This window comes from Vulpes vulpes, chromosome 12, assembly GCF_048418805.1.
Source record: "Vulpes vulpes isolate BD-2025 chromosome 12, VulVul3, whole genome shotgun sequence".
Classification (NCBI taxonomy): domain Eukaryota; kingdom Metazoa; phylum Chordata; class Mammalia; order Carnivora; family Canidae; genus Vulpes; species Vulpes vulpes.
In genome coordinates this window covers 181,875,519-181,893,216 of record NC_132791.1, presented here as the reverse complement: position 1 = coordinate 181,893,216, position 17,698 = coordinate 181,875,519, and the positions used below count along the sequence as shown (strand labels likewise).

The 17,698-nt window shown below is 40.2% G+C and overlaps 1 protein-coding gene across 2 annotated transcripts in view; it reads left to right on the top strand.

Moving 5' to 3' along the window:
* The window catches only part of UTP4 (UTP4 small subunit processome component), a 36,023-nt gene that overhangs the window by 2,213 nt on the left and 16,112 nt on the right, over nt 1-17,698 (top strand). Inside the window, exons 3-6 of one of the 2 annotated variants that reach the window (XM_026011571.2) lie at nt 3,243-3,434; nt 4,711-4,795; nt 6,902-6,991; nt 10,316-10,527. In XM_026011571.2, coding sequence (XP_025867356.1) covers nt 3,243-3,434; nt 4,711-4,795; nt 6,902-6,991; nt 10,316-10,527 — 579 coding nt within the window. The remainder of the gene's footprint in view (nt 1-3,242; nt 3,435-4,710; nt 4,796-6,901; nt 6,992-10,315; nt 10,528-17,698) is intronic. The other variant, XM_026011569.2, reaches the window with a different exon arrangement.

The following is a 17,698-nucleotide window of genomic DNA, read 5'->3' as shown; positions in this document are numbered from 1 at the left end:
TGGTAGGAAGATGGATTTCTAAGTTCATCTATCTGAGAGAATGTAGACTTAAATGCCTGTATTTGAAAGTAAAAAAGGAAAATACTATTTGGGAGTATACTGAGTGCAATTGCAGCAGCATATTTTTCAAAGGCACTGATTACTGATTTAAGGTGCAACAAAATAATTCACATTTATTGTGTTATGGGTCCTAGACACTGAGTGGATGCCTGTGGATGGATAGTTAAATGAGTGAATTCAGTGTTTAGCAGCCTAGAATTTGAAATTTAGGCACCTTGCGATTATTTCTAAATGAGTGGCAAGTATAAGGCATTATAACAAGTGTCAGAAGCCCAGCCTTGAAGGAGCTCAACGTCCAGTCGGGGAAATATGACTATACAATTTCCAAACAGGTAAATTTTATGATAAAGCTAAGCACAGACATAGAATCTTAGTAAAGAGTTGCCTTACTCTGATGATGTGGGTTTAGGAATCGGGGAAAGGGATGACTTACTGAGTTGACCCCTGAAGAACTAAAAGAGTTAAAAAAAATTGCTCATTACCACAAATAGGTCACATTTTGTACTATGAAAAATGTGCTGTGGCACATGTTTATTACATTCTGTGATATTTCTTGTTTTTTATGACAGTTGTTTTTATATAATAGTTTGTATATTTGTTGAATGTTTTCCTTCCCTACTGAACTTCAAATTTTAGGAAGGGGCCATGTCAGTGATGTTGTTTTTTTTGTTTGTTTGGTTTTTGTTGTTGTTTTTAGTATTTTATTTATTTATTCATGAGAGACAAAGAGAAAGAGAGAGAGAGAGAGGCAGAGACCCAGGCAGAGGGAGAAGCAGGCCCCGTGCAGGGAGCCCAATGTAGGATTCCATCCTGGGTCTCCAGGATCATGCCCTGGGCTGAAGGCGGCGCCAAACCGCTGAGCTACCGGGGCTGCCTGTCAGTGATGGTGATAACTGTGTTCCCAGCATTTAGCAAGAGCCTAGTACATAGCCTCTCCTGAGTTAAGATAGGATTAATGAATATTTCAGCCATTCTTTTACTGAGTATCCCTTATTTTCTGTTCTCATTTCTCCTTTTCTCTTTTTCATTTTTTAAAGATTGGATTATTTATCTGTTCATGAGAGACACAGAGACAAAGACATAGGCAGTGGGAGAAATAGGCTCCCTGTGGAGAGCCTGATTTGGGACCGTCTCCGGGATCAGGACCTGAGCCAAAGGCAGACACTCAACCACTGAGTCACTCAGGCATCCCTTATCTCTTCTTTTATCAACAATAATTGGTTCAGTCTAGTCTTTTTTTCCTCCATAGTCCCTCCCCTAATATTGTTAATCATTGTCAGAGCAAGAAAAAATTTTGTCCGTTAGAGTGAAAAGAGTAGGGACTAAGAATAAGAATTAAAATATTCTCTTCACGTTTGCCTTTGGCACTTTAAGCAAGCTGCTTAACCCACAAGTACTTATGTCATTTCAAGTTCAGAGAGGAAAAATTGTAGCTACTCAGTCCCTTTCATGCTGAGAAGGTTTAAGAATAAAATGCATTGATATATATGAAAACTTTTTAAGTGTTAAGAAAACACTTAGAAATCTGAGACTTGGGATCCCTGGGTGGCGCAGCGGTTTGGCGCCTGCCTTTGGCCCAGGGCGCGATCCTGGAGACCCGGGATCGAATCCCACATCAGGCTCCTGGCGCATGGAGCCTGCTTCTCCCTCTGCCTGTGTCTCTGCCTCTCTCTCTTTCTCTCTGTATGACTATCATAAATAAATAAAATTAAAAAAAAAAAAAAAAAGAAATCTGAGACTTAAAAAATGAAAGAAATCTGAGACTTGAGGGTGCCTGGGTGGCTCAGTTGATTGAATGTCTGCCTTCTACTTGGGTCATGATCCTGGGCTCCTAGGATGGAGTCCCACATCAGGCTCCCCACTCAGCAAGGAGTCTGCTTTTCCCTCTCCCTCTGCCCCTCCCCCCCCCCCCCCCCGGCTTGTGTATAATCTCTCATGTTCTCTTTCTCTCTCAAAGAAAATCTGTAAAAAAAAAAAAAAATCCGAGACTTGAATGAAACACTGAACTACATCATTTATGTTATTTGTAAAAGTTTTTATATATTTATTTATTTTGATTTATAATTTCTACACTGTGGGGCTCAGACTTACAGCTCAGAGATCAAGAGTCACATGGTCTTCTGAATGAGCCAGCCAAGTGCCTCCATTTCTTTTATTTAGAAAAAAAAAAAAACCTTTAAAAAAAAAAGATTTATTTATTTAATTATTTATTTATTTATTTATTTATTTATTTATTTATATATATGAGAGAGAGAGGAAGAAGACACAGGCAGAGGGAGAAGCAGGCTCCATGCAGAGAGCCTGATGTGGGACGCGATCCCAGGACTCCCAAGGATCACGCCCTGGGCTGAAGGCAGGCGCTAAACTGCTGAGCCACCCAGCAGTGGTTTTTTTACCTATAAAAAAAACTTTTTATAGATAAAATTGACACTATAAACAGCATGTACTTAAAGTATATACATCGATAACTTTGACATGCATAACCCTTTGAAACTATCACCCAATCAAGATAGATTTATTTATTTTTAAGTTTTTAATTTTATTTCTTCGTGAGAGACACAGAGAAAGAGGCAGAGACATAAGTAGAGGGAGAAGCAGACTCCCTGCGAGGAGCCTGATGCGGGACTCGATCCTGGGACCCCGGAACTCCGATCTGAGCCAAAGGCAGACGCTCACCCACTGAGCCACCCAGGTGCCCTTATTAATTTTTTTTTTTAATTGGATATATCAAATACAATTAGGTATAGACTTTCTAGTGAAAAGGTTTTGCTGAACAAGTCCTAGGGAAAAAAAACAACTGTATAGGTAACTAAAATTTTAATCTAGAAAATGAAAATATTAATAAACATCTTCTGGGGATCCCTGGGTGGTGCAGCGGTTTAGCGCCTGCCTTTGGCCCAGGGCCCGATCCTGGAGACCCGGGATCGAATCCCACGTCTGGCTCCTGGTGCATGGAGCCTGCTTCTCTCTCTGCTTATGTCTCTGCCTCTCTCTCTCTCTGTGTGACTATCATAAATAAATAGAAATTAAAAAAAAATTTTAATAAACATCTTCTGGTAAAATAAAATCCTACACAGTTATTTCTAGGGAAGTGTTTTAATTTTTACCATGTTTTCTGTGACCACACAGTGCTGCTAGCTGGTAAATTCATGGTGGGTTGACGAGTTATGGTGTTTCTGTAGTTTTTTCCAGGTCATGAATCTCGGGCTACGGAAGCTCTGTGTTGGGCAAAAGGACAGCGACTCTTTAGTGCTGGACTCAATGGAGAGATTATCGAGTATGATTTGCAGGCATTAAACATCAAGTACACCATGGACGCCTTTGGAGGACCCATTTGGAGCATGGCTGTCAGTCCTCACGGCTCTCAGCTTTTGGTTAGTAAGCAACTATTGGTAATTTGAAGACTTTATTTTTAAGTAATCTCCATACCCACCGTGGAGCTCAAACTCATGAGCCCGAGATCAAGAGTCACACACTACCAACTGAGCCAGCCAGGCACCCCAACTGCTAATAATTTAAAACAAGATTTCTCTTGTGCTCACTCAAAATTTCTTCTGTGTTCATAGGAGGGTAAAGTTAAATTTTATTATGACATGTAGCAACTCCAATCTGAGGTTAATTCCAGCAACCCCAATAAAAGATTGGAATTGATATTGGGGATTAAAAATCACTTGTCTTGGGATGCCTGGGTGGCTCAGCGGTTGAGCACCTGCCTTCAGCCCAGGGTGTGATCCTGGAGTCCCGAGATTGAGTCCCACATCAGGCTCCCTGCATGGAGCCTACGTCTCTCTCTGCCTGTGTCCCTCTCTTTGCCTGTGTCTCTGCCTCTTTCTCTCTGTGTCTCTCATGAATAAACAAATAAAATCTTTAAAAAATAAATAAAAATAGAAATAAAAATAAAAATCACTTGTACTTTTGCATCTTTCTGCTGCTACTTTGAACCTTTTATTCATTTATGAAATGAGAGGGTTAGTTTGGTTCAGTATTTCTCAAACTGTACTTTGGAATTGGAAGATGTAGAGACTTTTTTGTTGTATTGTGCTTTATGTTTTATGGTAAATATCATTTCAGAATATGGCATGTTAACGTGAAATCCTTCCGAAGATTCACAACACACTAATGTTCGTTAAAAGTTCTAAGAGGTTCTTCCACAAGTTAACTTACGCAACTATGCTCTACTACAGTGTTTCTCAAAAATTCTGTGCGGACTAAGAAGACAACCTACCCCCCTGGCCACCCTCCACACACACACACTGTTATCCTTAAAATGGGTATTTCCAGATACTGCATTTTTTCAGAAAAGTCTATGATTCTTGTTTGATTTGCACTAATTTATACAGTATCTTGTATAGTTAATGGGTATTTTATTTAGGCCATGGGTCTCTAGCAGATAGGTGCTGTGAAATCCTACTTATATTCCATGTCCTATACAGGAATTGGGCCACTAATTAGCCTGTTTTCTGACTAGGACATGAAGCCTGCCAAAAATATACTGTCAGTTCCTTGATACCAGTAAGCTTTTTCTTCTCTCATATACTGTTTTTCTCTCACAGCAAGTGACAGCTTTACAGAAGAAATATTTGTATTTGTAAAAGCATATATGTAATTCTACAAAATTCTTGTCTTCTCTATTTACTTTTTCTCTAATAGGTCGGCTGTGAAGATGGATCTGTGAAGCTATTTCAAATCACTCCAGACAAAATTCAGTTTGAAAGAAATTTTGATCGACAGAAAAGTAAGGATCATTTTTTGGTGGGGCCATGAGTAACCTTAACTACAAGTAATTTTGTGTGCCACTGGGGTTAGGTTGTTTTCCCATGGTTCCAGGTAATATTTTATCTGCATGCCAATTTTTTTTTTTTTTTAAGATTTTATTTATTCATGAGACACAGAGAGAGAGAGAGGCAGAGACACAGGCAGAGGGAGAAGCAGGCTCCAGCCCGACGCGGGGTCCCTGGTCTCCAGGATCACGCCCCGGGCTGAAGGCGGTGCTAAAACGCTGAGCCACCCTGGCTGCCCTTTGCATGCCAATTTTATCTGAGTGTAGGGTATGTGCTTGAAGCCATCCCTCACTCAGGCTTTGTCTATAAAAAGCCTGTAGCATATATTTGTGATTGCTTTCGAATTATGGAAAACTAGAAATATGCAGGAAAAGCAAGTGTTTCTGTATAAGTCACTTTGTTCTCTTACTTTCTTTTTGAAGTTTTAACATGGTGCATAAAGTCTTAAAACTAGAATTTTAGAAAGATTTCCCATGTTCCATTTGGACCAGTTGACACTGATATCTAGAGCAGGGGTTAGCAGACCTTTTCTGTAAAGATAGCAGGTAGGAAATACTGTAATCTTTGCAGACCATACTCTCTGTCAACTCTCTTGTCCAATAAAAATAGCCATAGATAATAAACAAATGGGTATGACTGTGCTTTGGTAAAATTTTATTTATAAAAAAAAATTGGTGGGCCTGATTTGGCCTTTGGGCCATAGCTTGCTGACCCTTCTAGAAAACAGTACCTGTCCCATGTATTCTGTGTCCATTAGTAATATTAATTATCTGCTAGTCAGATTCCTTTTGTTTTGAATATCTTTTGTATATTCTTTTATTTATTTTCTCAGTAATTCATTGATTCAGTCATTCATTTGTAAAGATTTTATTTTTATGTAATCTCCACCACCTATCACAGGGCTTACACCTACAGCCCCAAGATCAGGAGTCTCATATTCCACCAACTGAGCCATCTAGGCTTAGGTGTTTTATTTATTTATTTATGAGAGCTCAAGTAGAGCGAAGGGAAGAAGGAGAGAGAATCTCAAGTGGACTCCCCACCAAGCATGCAGCCTGACATGGGACTGGATCTCATGACCCCCAGATTATTACCTGAGCCAAAATCAAAAGTCTGACACTCAACAAACAGACCCACCCACATGCCCCTTGGGTGTTCCTTTTTAATTACAAAAATGATATAATGCTTAGTCAAAACTTGTGTGTTTAGCCAAATGTGAAAGAGAAGATTATCTCATTCCGCTCTGTGGACAACATTTTGGAAGTAATCTTCTAGACATTTTTGCATATTCATATAGACAGATACACAGGAGTGCTTGTGCTTGTTTTCTCACTTGGTATATTATAACTAATCTTCCATGTCAATCATGGCTGTTTGCATGGCATTCCATTTTATGGTGTTCTGTAATTTATTTAACCAAACTCTTCCTGTTGATGGATATTTATTTATTTATTTATTTATGATTTTATTTATTTATTTGTCCGTTCATTCATGAGAGACAGAGAGAGGCAGACACAGGCAGAAGCAGAGGGAGAAGCAAGCTCCATGCAGGGAGCCTGATGTGGGACTCGATCCTGGGTCTCCAGGATCACGCCTGGGCTGAAGGCAGACACTTAACTGCTGAGCCACCCAGGCATCCCTGTTGATATTTAAAAAAAATTTTTTACTACTATAATCAGGGTAGCAATGAATATTCCAGTGTATATATTTTTGAATACTCCTTCATGTATTTCTCCTTGATTAATTCCCAGTGGAATTGCTGAGCCAAATATGCACATTTAAATTTTCTCAGGTTACTAACATCACCCTCAAAAAGTTGTATTTTTCTTTACACTCTTACTATTTCTACGTTATTAAAGTAATATTAAATACTTGATTATGGATTCCAGGACAGAGTTGTTCCTCATTTGTTATAAAACAGTTCTTCACCAGAGTGTAGTAGATGATAGTTAAGATTGCAAAACACTAGACCTGTAGATAATTATCAAAGGAGAACTCAGTTACCCTTTACTGTATAATTATGTGTATTTCCCTTTCTTTTTTGTTGTACAACTCCCAAGGTCGCATCCTGAGTCTCAGCTGGCATCCCTCTGGCACCCACATTGCAGCTGGCTCCATAGACTACATTAGTGTGTTTGATGTCAAATCAGGTGACTGTTTTCTAAGTTCATTTGGGATGTGTGTCTTGTTTGTCAGATTCACATTGGTGGTTTCCAAAAGCTTGAGCCTTTGTTCTTTCCATGAGCTTTAGGGCCTAATCTCTCAGTAACCTTCTGAGATGCTTGCCACAAATTTCACTCCTTTATTGGATTGCTTCTGCTGCTTTTGGGGGAATCCTGGGTCTTCAGTGAGATGCATATGTTTTATCTAGTAAGAATTCATATGAAAGTTCACCCTTAAATAAAATTTAAAAAAAGAAAGAAAAAGTTCACCCTCGAGCAATATAATATTTACAACAAATGACCAATTAGAATAACTATTTAATATATACCAGACCTTGGTAAAAGTAGATGTCTCTCTTTGAGAAACATAAGGTCTTGGTAGCATAATTGGTGAGGTATGAGATCAGAAAGGTAGAGAACCATCTCCTTTTCTCTATTCTTGGCCTACAGAATTGGCTTATGGAATCCTTCAGTGAGGAGACTGACTTCGACTTGTTAGGTGGGCCCCTCTATACTCCCATCTAAGATGGGAAGTAAAATAGGTCAGGTTTGTCTCGTTTTTCTTTTCTTAAGATTTTGTTTATTTATTCATGAGAGACACAGAAAGACAGAGACATAGGCAGAGGGAGAAGCAGGCTCCCTATGGGGAGCCTGATGTAGGACTCGATCCCAGGACCGTGAGATCACAACCTGAACCAAAGGCAGATGCTCAACCACTGAGCCACCCAGGTGCCCCTTGTCTAGTTTTTCCTTTCCTCCATGCTTAAACAAATTTTTTCTTATCTGTTACACATGCATAGTCAAAGAACTCCTTGAGGCTTGTTACAAAGAAGCAGATTGCTCCTCTCTCCCTTCTCACTCCTCAGAGGTAGCCATCTGTAACTCTTAGCTAATTCTTTTGATGTTTACCTCCACCTATGTACATGTATATATACACATATGTGTTATGTTTTGTCTCACTGATATATCCTCAAATTCTTCCAGTTGTATAAATTAGGTTCAGATTTGATTTTCTTTCTACCACCTTTATCTTCTTGAATGATTCCCCCCCCCCCCAGAGCCTTCTGACCTCCAATCTAGTGTAGTGTACCAGTTTTTGGGCCTGTTGTACCTCTCTGTAGGTTTTGAACCTTGATTTCTCAGTCATTCCATGGATCTTCTTTACTCCTCTCTCAGTTTCTATTCACTTCCTGATTTATCCTTTTGTTTGGTGGATCATTACAAGGTTCATGAGCTAGCTCAGAAATTATTTTCCCTTAGAATTTTGAAGGGAATTGGCTCCATTGTCTTCCAGCTTTTGAGTATTACTATAGACTCTGATGCCATGCTGGGAGAAGATCTTTTGTATAGGTTTTTTTGGTCTGTTTTTCCAAGGAGCTTTTAGGATCTTTCCTTTATTCTTACTGTTCTGAAATGTAACAATTAGGTTTCTTGATGTGTGGATCCATTAACATCAGTCATATTAGATACTTGGTAGATTATTTTAATCAAAAACCATTTTTCAGTTTTGAGGGACATTTTTTTTTCTTAAGATTTCTTTTCTTTTCTTTTTTTCTTTTCTTTTTTTCTGCCTTTTCTTTTCTTTTCTTTTCTTTTCTTTTCTTTTCTTTTCTTTTCTTTTCTTTTCTTTCTTTTCTTCTGTAGAGAGCACAGTGGGGAGGGGCGAGGGAGAGGGAGAAAGAGTCAGTCCCAAGCAGACTCCTGATGCAGGGCTCAATCCCAAGACCTGAGCCAAAACCAAGAGTCAAAGACGTTTAACTGACTACATCATCCAAGTGTTCTCAGTTATGGGGAAAATTCTTATAATTATTTGGTTAACAAAAAAAAATATTTTATAAATAAGTTTCTCTCCATTTTATCTTTCTGAAGTTTTACTATTTTGTTGTTGGCTCTTTAATTTTCTTATCTCTTTCCCCCTCTCTTATTTTTCATCTCTTTGACATTTTCTGCTTCCTGGGAGTTTATTTTTATATTTTATTTATTTATTTAGATTTTATTTTTAAGTATTTGGTACCCCCAAGTGTGGGACTCGAGCTCACAAACCCAAGATCAAGAATCACATGCTCCACCAACTGAGACAGCTAGGTACCCCTTGTCTTTATCTTTAAATCCTGTTACTGAGTTTTTCATTTCTGCCATTTCCAAAGGTTTTTTTGTTTGTTTGTTTGTTTCCTGAATGTTCTTTTTTATAGCATTTTTTGTTTCATTATATACTGACTTCTCTTTCTAAGGTTATTCAAGATAGTATTTGTCAAATATTCTTCACGCTTGCTCTGTTTTTTTCCTGGTATATTTTTCTGATGATTTCTCTGGCTTCTGCCTTTCATATTCAGGCTTTCCTCACATTCAGGCTTTGCTCACAAAAGCTCAGGCTTCTCTATCTGGTAATTCCTTTCCTGACCACATGTGTGGAGCTTATTGCTCATGAGCTTCACTGAAGAATGATCTGGCTGGAGTCTTAGTTTGGGGAACCTCTAAAGACGTTGGCTTTTTATATCTTTTTTCTTAGGCTGGTCATATTTCCCAGAAATGTTTTTCATTTTCTTGCCTGTGATAGTCTGGTTATTGGTATTCTGGGAAGAAAATGGGTGTTCTCAACATTCAGTTAATAAATTTTCACTTTATCTCTTTTCCATATAGTAATCCCACCCTTAGTTGTGCCTGATATTAGAGAATGACTCTCCATTCTTGTTTGAAGTGAAGTTTAGGGAGTTGCCTGGCTTTTTAGCTAGGGAATAGTTATCTGGAGGATCTATAAGTTTCTAAAACTTTCAACCAATTTCTCTTTTTAGTTCCATTTTCACTTCTGTTTCCAGAGTTTTTGGGGTCACCACAGTTGCTGAATCTTCTGAGGATTTCATGGTATAAATCAAGTGGCTTCCTGGCTTTCCCCCCCGTTGACTTGGGTCTTGATTTCAGGGCTCTGCTCTGTCAGTTACTACTTTATGTTTGCTTTTTAATTCCCAAAATTTTGTCAATTGTTGTCCTCTCTCCATTTCTCATGGTATTTTAGAAAAGAGCCAAGTGTCATGAACATTGCTTTTAGGCGGTTTTAAGTGAAGTCTCAAATGCCTCCTTTCCATTTCACCTCCTCTCCTCCACCCCCCCCCCCACCTCCAAATTTCTGTCTCTAACCGTCCTTCCCCTTTCCCTCCCACAGTCTACAGGTAACCATTTTTGTGTTTTGAGACTGAGTCCACCATAACTAATATTTACTGGCTGTTTGTGATCTGTGCTCAGGCAGCTAACAGGTGCGTTTTGAAGACAAAAGAAGTAAGTACCATTCAAATTTGGGCTTTTCTTATTTTTCAGGGAGCACTGTTCAGAAAATGCTGGTGGATAGGCAATATATGGGTGTGTCTAAGCGGAAGTGTATCATATGGGGAGTGGCCTTCTTGTCTGATGGCACTGTCATAAGTGTGGACTCTGCTGGGAAGGTGCAGTTCTGGGACTCAGCTACTGGGACACTTGTGAAGAACCACCTCATCGCAAATGCTGATGTGCAGTCCATTGCTGTATCTGATGTGAGTATGGTCTCTATTTTGAGCAGTCCTATACAACCTGGGGGATGAGTACAGAAGGCCGGGTCAGTGATGGGGCATAAACAATGTTCTTCATCCTCAGTATTTTATGGAGGAAGATGAGTTTAGGAAAGTGCATTTGAAACACACATGGTTTCTTTGAACCCTCTTACTCTCCTAAGAACTAGTTAGAGAATATTCTCTAGAAGATTAGAGATTTTCTTCAGAAACTCACCACCGCCAGTTAATCTAGTCTGATTTAGATAGGCCACAAGTACACTAGAAGAATCTATTTTATTTTTAAGATTTTCTTTATTTAGTAAATGAGGGCAGCCCGGGTGGCTCGCGGTTTAGCGCCGCCTTTGGCCCCGGGGTGTGACCCTGGAGACCTGGGATCGAGTCCCAATCGGGCTTCCTGCATGGAGCCTGCTTCTCCCTCTGTCTGTGTCTCTGCCTCTCTCTCTCTCTTTGTCTCTCATGAATAAATAAATAAAATCTTAAAAAAAAAAGTTTATTTATTCATGAGAAACAGAGAGGCAGGCTTCCCACAGGGAGTCCAATGCAGGACTCCATCCCTGAACCCAGGATCGTGCCCTGAGCCAAAGCAGCCACCCAGGCGCCCCATTCTAAAAGAATCTTGGGAAGTGCTATTTTCTTCTTTTTATAACTCTTCTGCTTCCTATGTTGGGAAATTAGGAAATAACTTTATAGTGATTTTAAAAGTACTAAATTTCTTCTATTTGAGTACTATTTAAGCAGACTTGTGTTGAACAAGTGTGCCTCTTCCCTTTTGGTAAAATGATTTTTTTTTTTTTTTTTTTTTTTTTTTAAGATTTTTAAGATTACCAGGCATCCCTGGCAAAATGAATTCTTCATTAGAAACCTTTAGGTAGGGGCAGCCCGGGTGGCTTAGCAGTTTAGCGCCTGCCTTCAGCCCAGGGCCTGATCCTGGAGCCCCAGGATTGAGTCCCATGTGGAGCTCCCTGCGTGGAGCCTGCTTCTCCCTCTGCCTGTGTCTCTGCCTCTCTCTCTCTCTCTATTTCATGAATAAAAAAATATTAAATAAGAAAATTAAAAAAGAAAAGAAACCTTTGGGTATTTTGGTACAGCTGAGTAGCTCAGCATCTGACTTTGGTTCAGGTTATGGTCTTGGGATTGGCCCAAGTCAGGCTCCACTCAGCAGAGAGTCTGCTTCTTCCTCTCTCTCCCTCTGTCCCTCCCCAACTCATGCTCTGATAACTAAATAACATCTTAAAAAAACAAAAGAGGGGGGACGCCTGGGTGGTTCAGCAATTGAATGTCTGCCTTTGGCTCGGCATTATTCTGGGGTCAGGATTGAGACCCACATCAGGCTCCTTGCGGGGAGTCTGCTTCTCCCTCTGCCTGGGTCTCTGCCTCCCTCTCTCTCTCTCTCACTCTGTATCTCATAAATAGGTAAATACAATCTTTTTTTTTAAAAAAAGAATCCTTTGGGTATTTTAGCATTGGAGCATAGGAAGTGACTTTGAGATTTGCTGACTAGATCCTTTATTCTTTGTGTTTCTTAGTTTGAGACTTGTTTGCTATCTTAAGTGTGGACATGCAATTTCTAGTGTAGAGATCACTCATGCTTGATTTTCTTGCCTGTAAGTTGTTTTTCTGTTCCACTGAACAGGTTTCCTATGAGAACAATTTGATGGTTATTAAAGCCCTGTGAAACATTTAGATGTTATGTGTAACTATAAGAAGAATAACTTGAAATGAGTGGAAGAAATTTCCTTTTTTTTTTTTTTTTTTTTAAGATTTTATTTATTTATTCATGAGAGATACAGAGGCAGAGACACAGGCAGGGGGAGAAGCAGGCTCCATGCAGGGAGTCCAATATGAGACTTGATCCCAGGACTCTGGGATCACACCCTGAGCCAAAGCAGACGCTCAACTGCTGAACCACCCAGGCGTCCCCCCTCTTTTTTTTTTTTTTTTAAGATGTTATTTAGTTACCAGAGCATGAGTTGGGGAGGGACAGAGGGGGAGAGAGAGAGGAAGAAGAAGCAGACTCTCTGCTGAGTGAGGAGCCCGACTTGGGCCAATCCCAAGACCCCAAGATCATAACCTGAACCAAAGTCAGACGCTTAACCAACTTAGCCACCTAGGCACCTCAAGAAATTTTCCTTTTAAAATAGAGTATGGGGGCAGCCCGGGTGGTTCAGTGGTTTAGCGCCACCTTCAGTCCAGGGTGTGATCCTGGAGACTAGGGATCCAGTCCCTCGTCAGGCTCCCTGAATGGAGCCTGCTTCTCCCTCTGCCTGTGTCTCTGCCTCTCTCTCTCTCTCTGTGTCTCTAATAAATAAAATATTTAAAATAAAAGAGTTTTGAAAAGGTGAGGTAGGTTTTATGTTACTTAAAATTTTTAATAGTATCTGTATTTATAGTTTTGTTTATATATATATTCATAATATCTGAAAAGATTAAAAACATTAATGGTAAGTTTTAGGAAAGTTGGAGTGGGCAGGCAGGAGGCAGGCTTAATTTCTACTGTGTACTATTATTCTATATTGTCTGATTTTCTACCATGTGCCCATAATTAATGCATTGCATTGAATCTTACATACATATGACTGTGAGACATGCCATAATTTTGTTATCATGGAAAAGAAGAAACCCTGCCAATTAAACTATGGTAGTGCTTTTTTTTTTTTTTTTAGTGTATAATACAAACTATTATTATTTTTTTTTTTTAATTTTTATTTATTTATGATAGTCACACACACACAGAGAAGGAGAGAGAGAGGCAGAGACACAGGCAGAGGGAGAAGCAGGCTCCATGCACCAGGAGCCCGACGTGGGATTCGATCCCGGGTCTCCAGGATCGCGCCCTGGGCCAAAGGCAGGCGCCAAACCGCTGCGCCACCCAGGGATCCCCTGTTTCAACTTTTTAAAAAAAATTTATTTTTAGTAATTTTTTTAAAGATTTTATTTATTTATTCATGAGAGACACACAGAGAGGCAGAGACACAGGCAGAGGGAGAAGCAGCCTCCATGCGGGAAGCCTGATGTGGGACTCGATCCCAGGTCTCCAGGATCACACCCCAGGCTGAAGGCAGATGCTTAACTGCTGAGCCACCCAGGCATCCCTATTTTTAGTAATTTTTTAAAAAAAATATTTTATATATTCATGAAAGGCACAGAGAGAGAGAGAGAGGCAGAGACACAAGCAGAGGGAGAAGCAGGCTCCATGCAGGGAGCCCAACGTGGGACTCAATCCCCAGGACCATGCCCCGGGCTGAAGGCGGCGCTAAATCACTGAGCCACCCTGGCTGCCCTCACTCTGTCTTAAGTAAATAAATTTTGGGCAGCCCCAGTGGCCCGAAATTTACATTTTACTTATTAGGGAGACTTTTACTTATTAGAGACTCTTAAACATTAATTTTTGCTCTGTCACTTTTGTGCATATGTAACAAGGAAAGTATTAGTGAAATAAGTGAGTAAGGTATTCCGAAAACATCTTCACATGCACGGATGGACTGTAACTTACCTTTAACTTGGTCCTCAGGGTCCATATTTCCCACACTTGCCTCCCAGCCTCCATAGTATTAGTAGTAGTTGCTCCTCTGTAGTCCCAAGATTTTTTTCCAGGTTTTTGACAACCATTCTGCAAGTTGTATTTATTTGGGCTTTGTTGTTTCATTGTTTTTAAGTAGGCTCCACACCCAACGTGGGGCTTAAACTCAAAACCCTGAGATCAAGAGTTGCATCTACTGACTGAGCCAGCCAGGTACCCCCCATTCTGCAACTTTGATGTTTGCTCTTTACCTGAAGATGTCATACATATGCAGGTTGACAGCTAGAAGATATCTTGGTTTCAGAGATGTTTAAATGTGGGCAAATGTATGCCTGAGAGTCCATGAATTGTGTACTTGTTATTTTTAAGGGGAAAAACGTATTTGTACAAATTGCAACCCTCAAAATGCTTATCACACACACTACACTAGGGCAGATTTGGGTTTGAATCTCAGCTGCAGCACTTAATAGCTACTACGTTCCTTGGGCAGGCTACTTCTTTCTAAACCTCAGTTTCTTCTGTGAAAACAGTGTGCTAGTAATACTTCATAGAGTTTGGGGAGGATTAAATAGGTAGTGCATGAAAGGTGCTAAGTGCAGTATCTGGCACAGAGTGAGTGTGGTATTGGCATTTTCACATCTCTTGAAATTGATCCTAATTTGAAGGGTTTTCTCCACTACACTCTTTTGCCAGAAGAGCTGATTATTTTTAGGTATCTTTTTAATGGATTTTCATTGACTGAAGAGTGAATAGTGGCAAATACTCAGTCCTTTGATCGTCTTAGATGTCTTGCACCCTTATCAAGTAGGTGAGTACTGATACCTGCAGGGAGTCATAGGGAACATTTGCTTTCATTTAGAAGTCAGTCTTTAGATTGTTTTTCTGTGTGAAACAGTCACTCTGTGATTAAATTAGGACACTTTCCCCTCTCCCTTTCCAGGTCAGCTTTCCCCTTGCTTTGTTCCATCTGTGCCCTAAGAGAGCCCTTTTCTTTCATTTCTTCTATGATCTACCTCCAGGAAAGATGATATGGAGTAAGTTAGTGTTGCCTTCTTTATCCCTCTCTGTAGGTGGGATTTTGTGCAAACTGCCCCACCTTTTTTGGGGGGTGGGTGGGTAGATGAACTGTTTAGTTGGAGATGGGGAACAGTCTGTGAGCTCCTAAGTTGCTCAGTATCTCCACTTTTGCTTGGGATAATGATTTTCTTTTCTTTTCTTTTCTTTTCTTTTTTTTAATATTTTATTTATTTATTCATGAGAGACACAGAGAGAGAGAGAGGCAGAGACATAGGCGGAGGGAGAAGCAGGCTCCATGCAGGGAGCCCGATGTGGGTCTCGATCCAGGGTTTCCAGGATCACACCCTGAGCCACCTGGGCTGCCCAGGATAATGGTTTTCAAATAGTAATCTTACAGGAAGTGAGGGAGAGGCTGGTCTGGGCTACCTTATATGCTGACCTTCAGATAAGCTTTCCTTCTTTCTCACCATCATGTGCCTACAAGTGACCTCAAAGAGAACTGGCATAAGGTTGAGGTGGTATGGTGTGCCCAGAGCAAAGGCTTTTGAAGTTCCAGTTTCCTTACCTGTGTGAAGAGCTATTAAATGATTAGGGGGGAAAAAGATAAAAAATCATCATTCATACAAACATGAAGTGGGGGATCCCTGGGTGGCTTACCGGTTGAGCGTCTGCCTTTGGCTCAAGGTGTGGAGTTCCGGGATCAAGTCCCACATTGGGCTCCCTGCATGGAGCCTGCTTCTTCTGCTGCCTATGTCTCTGCCTCTCTCTCTGTCTCTCATGATAAATTTAAAAAAAAAAAAAAAAATGAAGTGGAAATGTCACAGATTTTCTGTAACTCATTAACTAATGAGGAAACCAGTAAGATATTATAAGCAGTTCAAAGGACAACTTAACAAACAGTCCCATAAGGTCATCAGGAATGCTGAAATGAATTTACTTAAAATTCTTGCAAGACTCAGTCTCCACAGGGCAATTAATAGCTACATTCCACCGGGCAAAGTTATTTTGCATTACTCTCATTACTACAGTTTTTACAGAGTTGTAAAATAGCTCTGAGACAGTCTCAGGGTTCACTAGATAAGGATACCAGTACTTTTTATATACATTTCAAAGTCATTCACAGTTTCACCTTGATAGGTAGGTCAAGTGATACTTAATTTTGCAAGTTACTCCTGTATAGTTTTTAGAATAGTAAATGTGTAGTTGGTGGCAGTTCCATGTTTATACGTGTTTAGACATGTCATTTCTCTTAACTGGCTGACCTAATCTTCATTCTGTTTGTTTACCTGCTGATCCAGGTTCCTGGCTTTTCTCACTACCTTATCAAACATCCGTCATATCTTCTTTTTTTCCTCCAGCCCAAAGTAATATGTATTTTTATTAAAAAAAAATGATTTATTTGTTTATTTATGAGAGAGAGAGAGAGAGAGGCAGAGACACAGGAGGAAGGAGAAGCAGGCTCCATGCCAGGAGCCTGACATGGGACTTGATCCCGGGACTCCAGGATGGCACCCTGGGGCCAAAGGCAGGCGCCAAACCGCTGAGCCACCCAGGGATCCCAAGTTATATGTATTTTTAAAAGCTGGTTAAAATTTTTGAGAATATAAAGGAATTATAAAGGAATTTTTTTAAATTACAGATTAAAAAAATAATAAAATCATAGATACACCAAGACGATTTACTTGCTTTATTTAAAAGATGATTTATTTTAGAGAAGGAAAGAGTGTGAGCTGGGGGGAGGGACATAGGGAGAGATAATCCTCAGGAAGACTCCCCACTGAGTACAGAGCCCAATATGGGGCTCTATCCAAGGATCCGGAGATCAGACACTAAACTGAATGAGCCACTGAGGCACCCCAGACACACTAAGACCTTTTAAAACTAACAGAAAAAATAAATAAATATTTTTTAAAAATAAAAAAAAATAAAACTAAAGTCACAGTGCTCAACATACTGGTAAGAGAGAGCCTTATACTGAGGACCAGGGAACCTGGTCTTTGTGTGACGCTGACGAGGCTGCTTCTCTCCAGGTGCCCCAGGAATTTCAGGGTTTTCTAAACTTTACTCTTTTGACTACAATTTTCTGATTTTTCCTCCTATATTCCCAGTAGTTTACTAGGGTTTTTGTGTGTTTTTGTATATGTGTTACGTGTTGGGCTTTTTTTTTTTTTTTTTTAAATTCATGACCCTGAGATTAAGACCTGAGCTGAGGATCAGGAGTCAGAGACTTAACCAAATGGGCCACCCAGGCATCCCGACTTTACTTTTTTTTTTTTTTTAATTATTCATGAGAGAGAAAGGCAGAAACAGGCAGAGGGAGGAGGCTCCCTGTGGGGAATCCAATGTGGGACTCTTTCCCAGGATCCTGGGATCATGACCTGAGCTAAAGGCAGACACTCAAGCACTGAGCCATCGAGGTGCCCCTAATCATTTTTGTTTGAAGATTGATTGAGGGCAGCCCGGGTGGCTCAGTGGTTTAGCTCCGCCTTCAGCCCAGGGCCTGATCCTGGAGACCCGGGATGGAGTCCCACGTCGGGCTCCCTGCATGGAGCCTGCTTCTCCCTCTGCCTGTATTTCTGCCTCTCTCTCTCTCTCTCTCTCTCTCTCTCTCTCTCT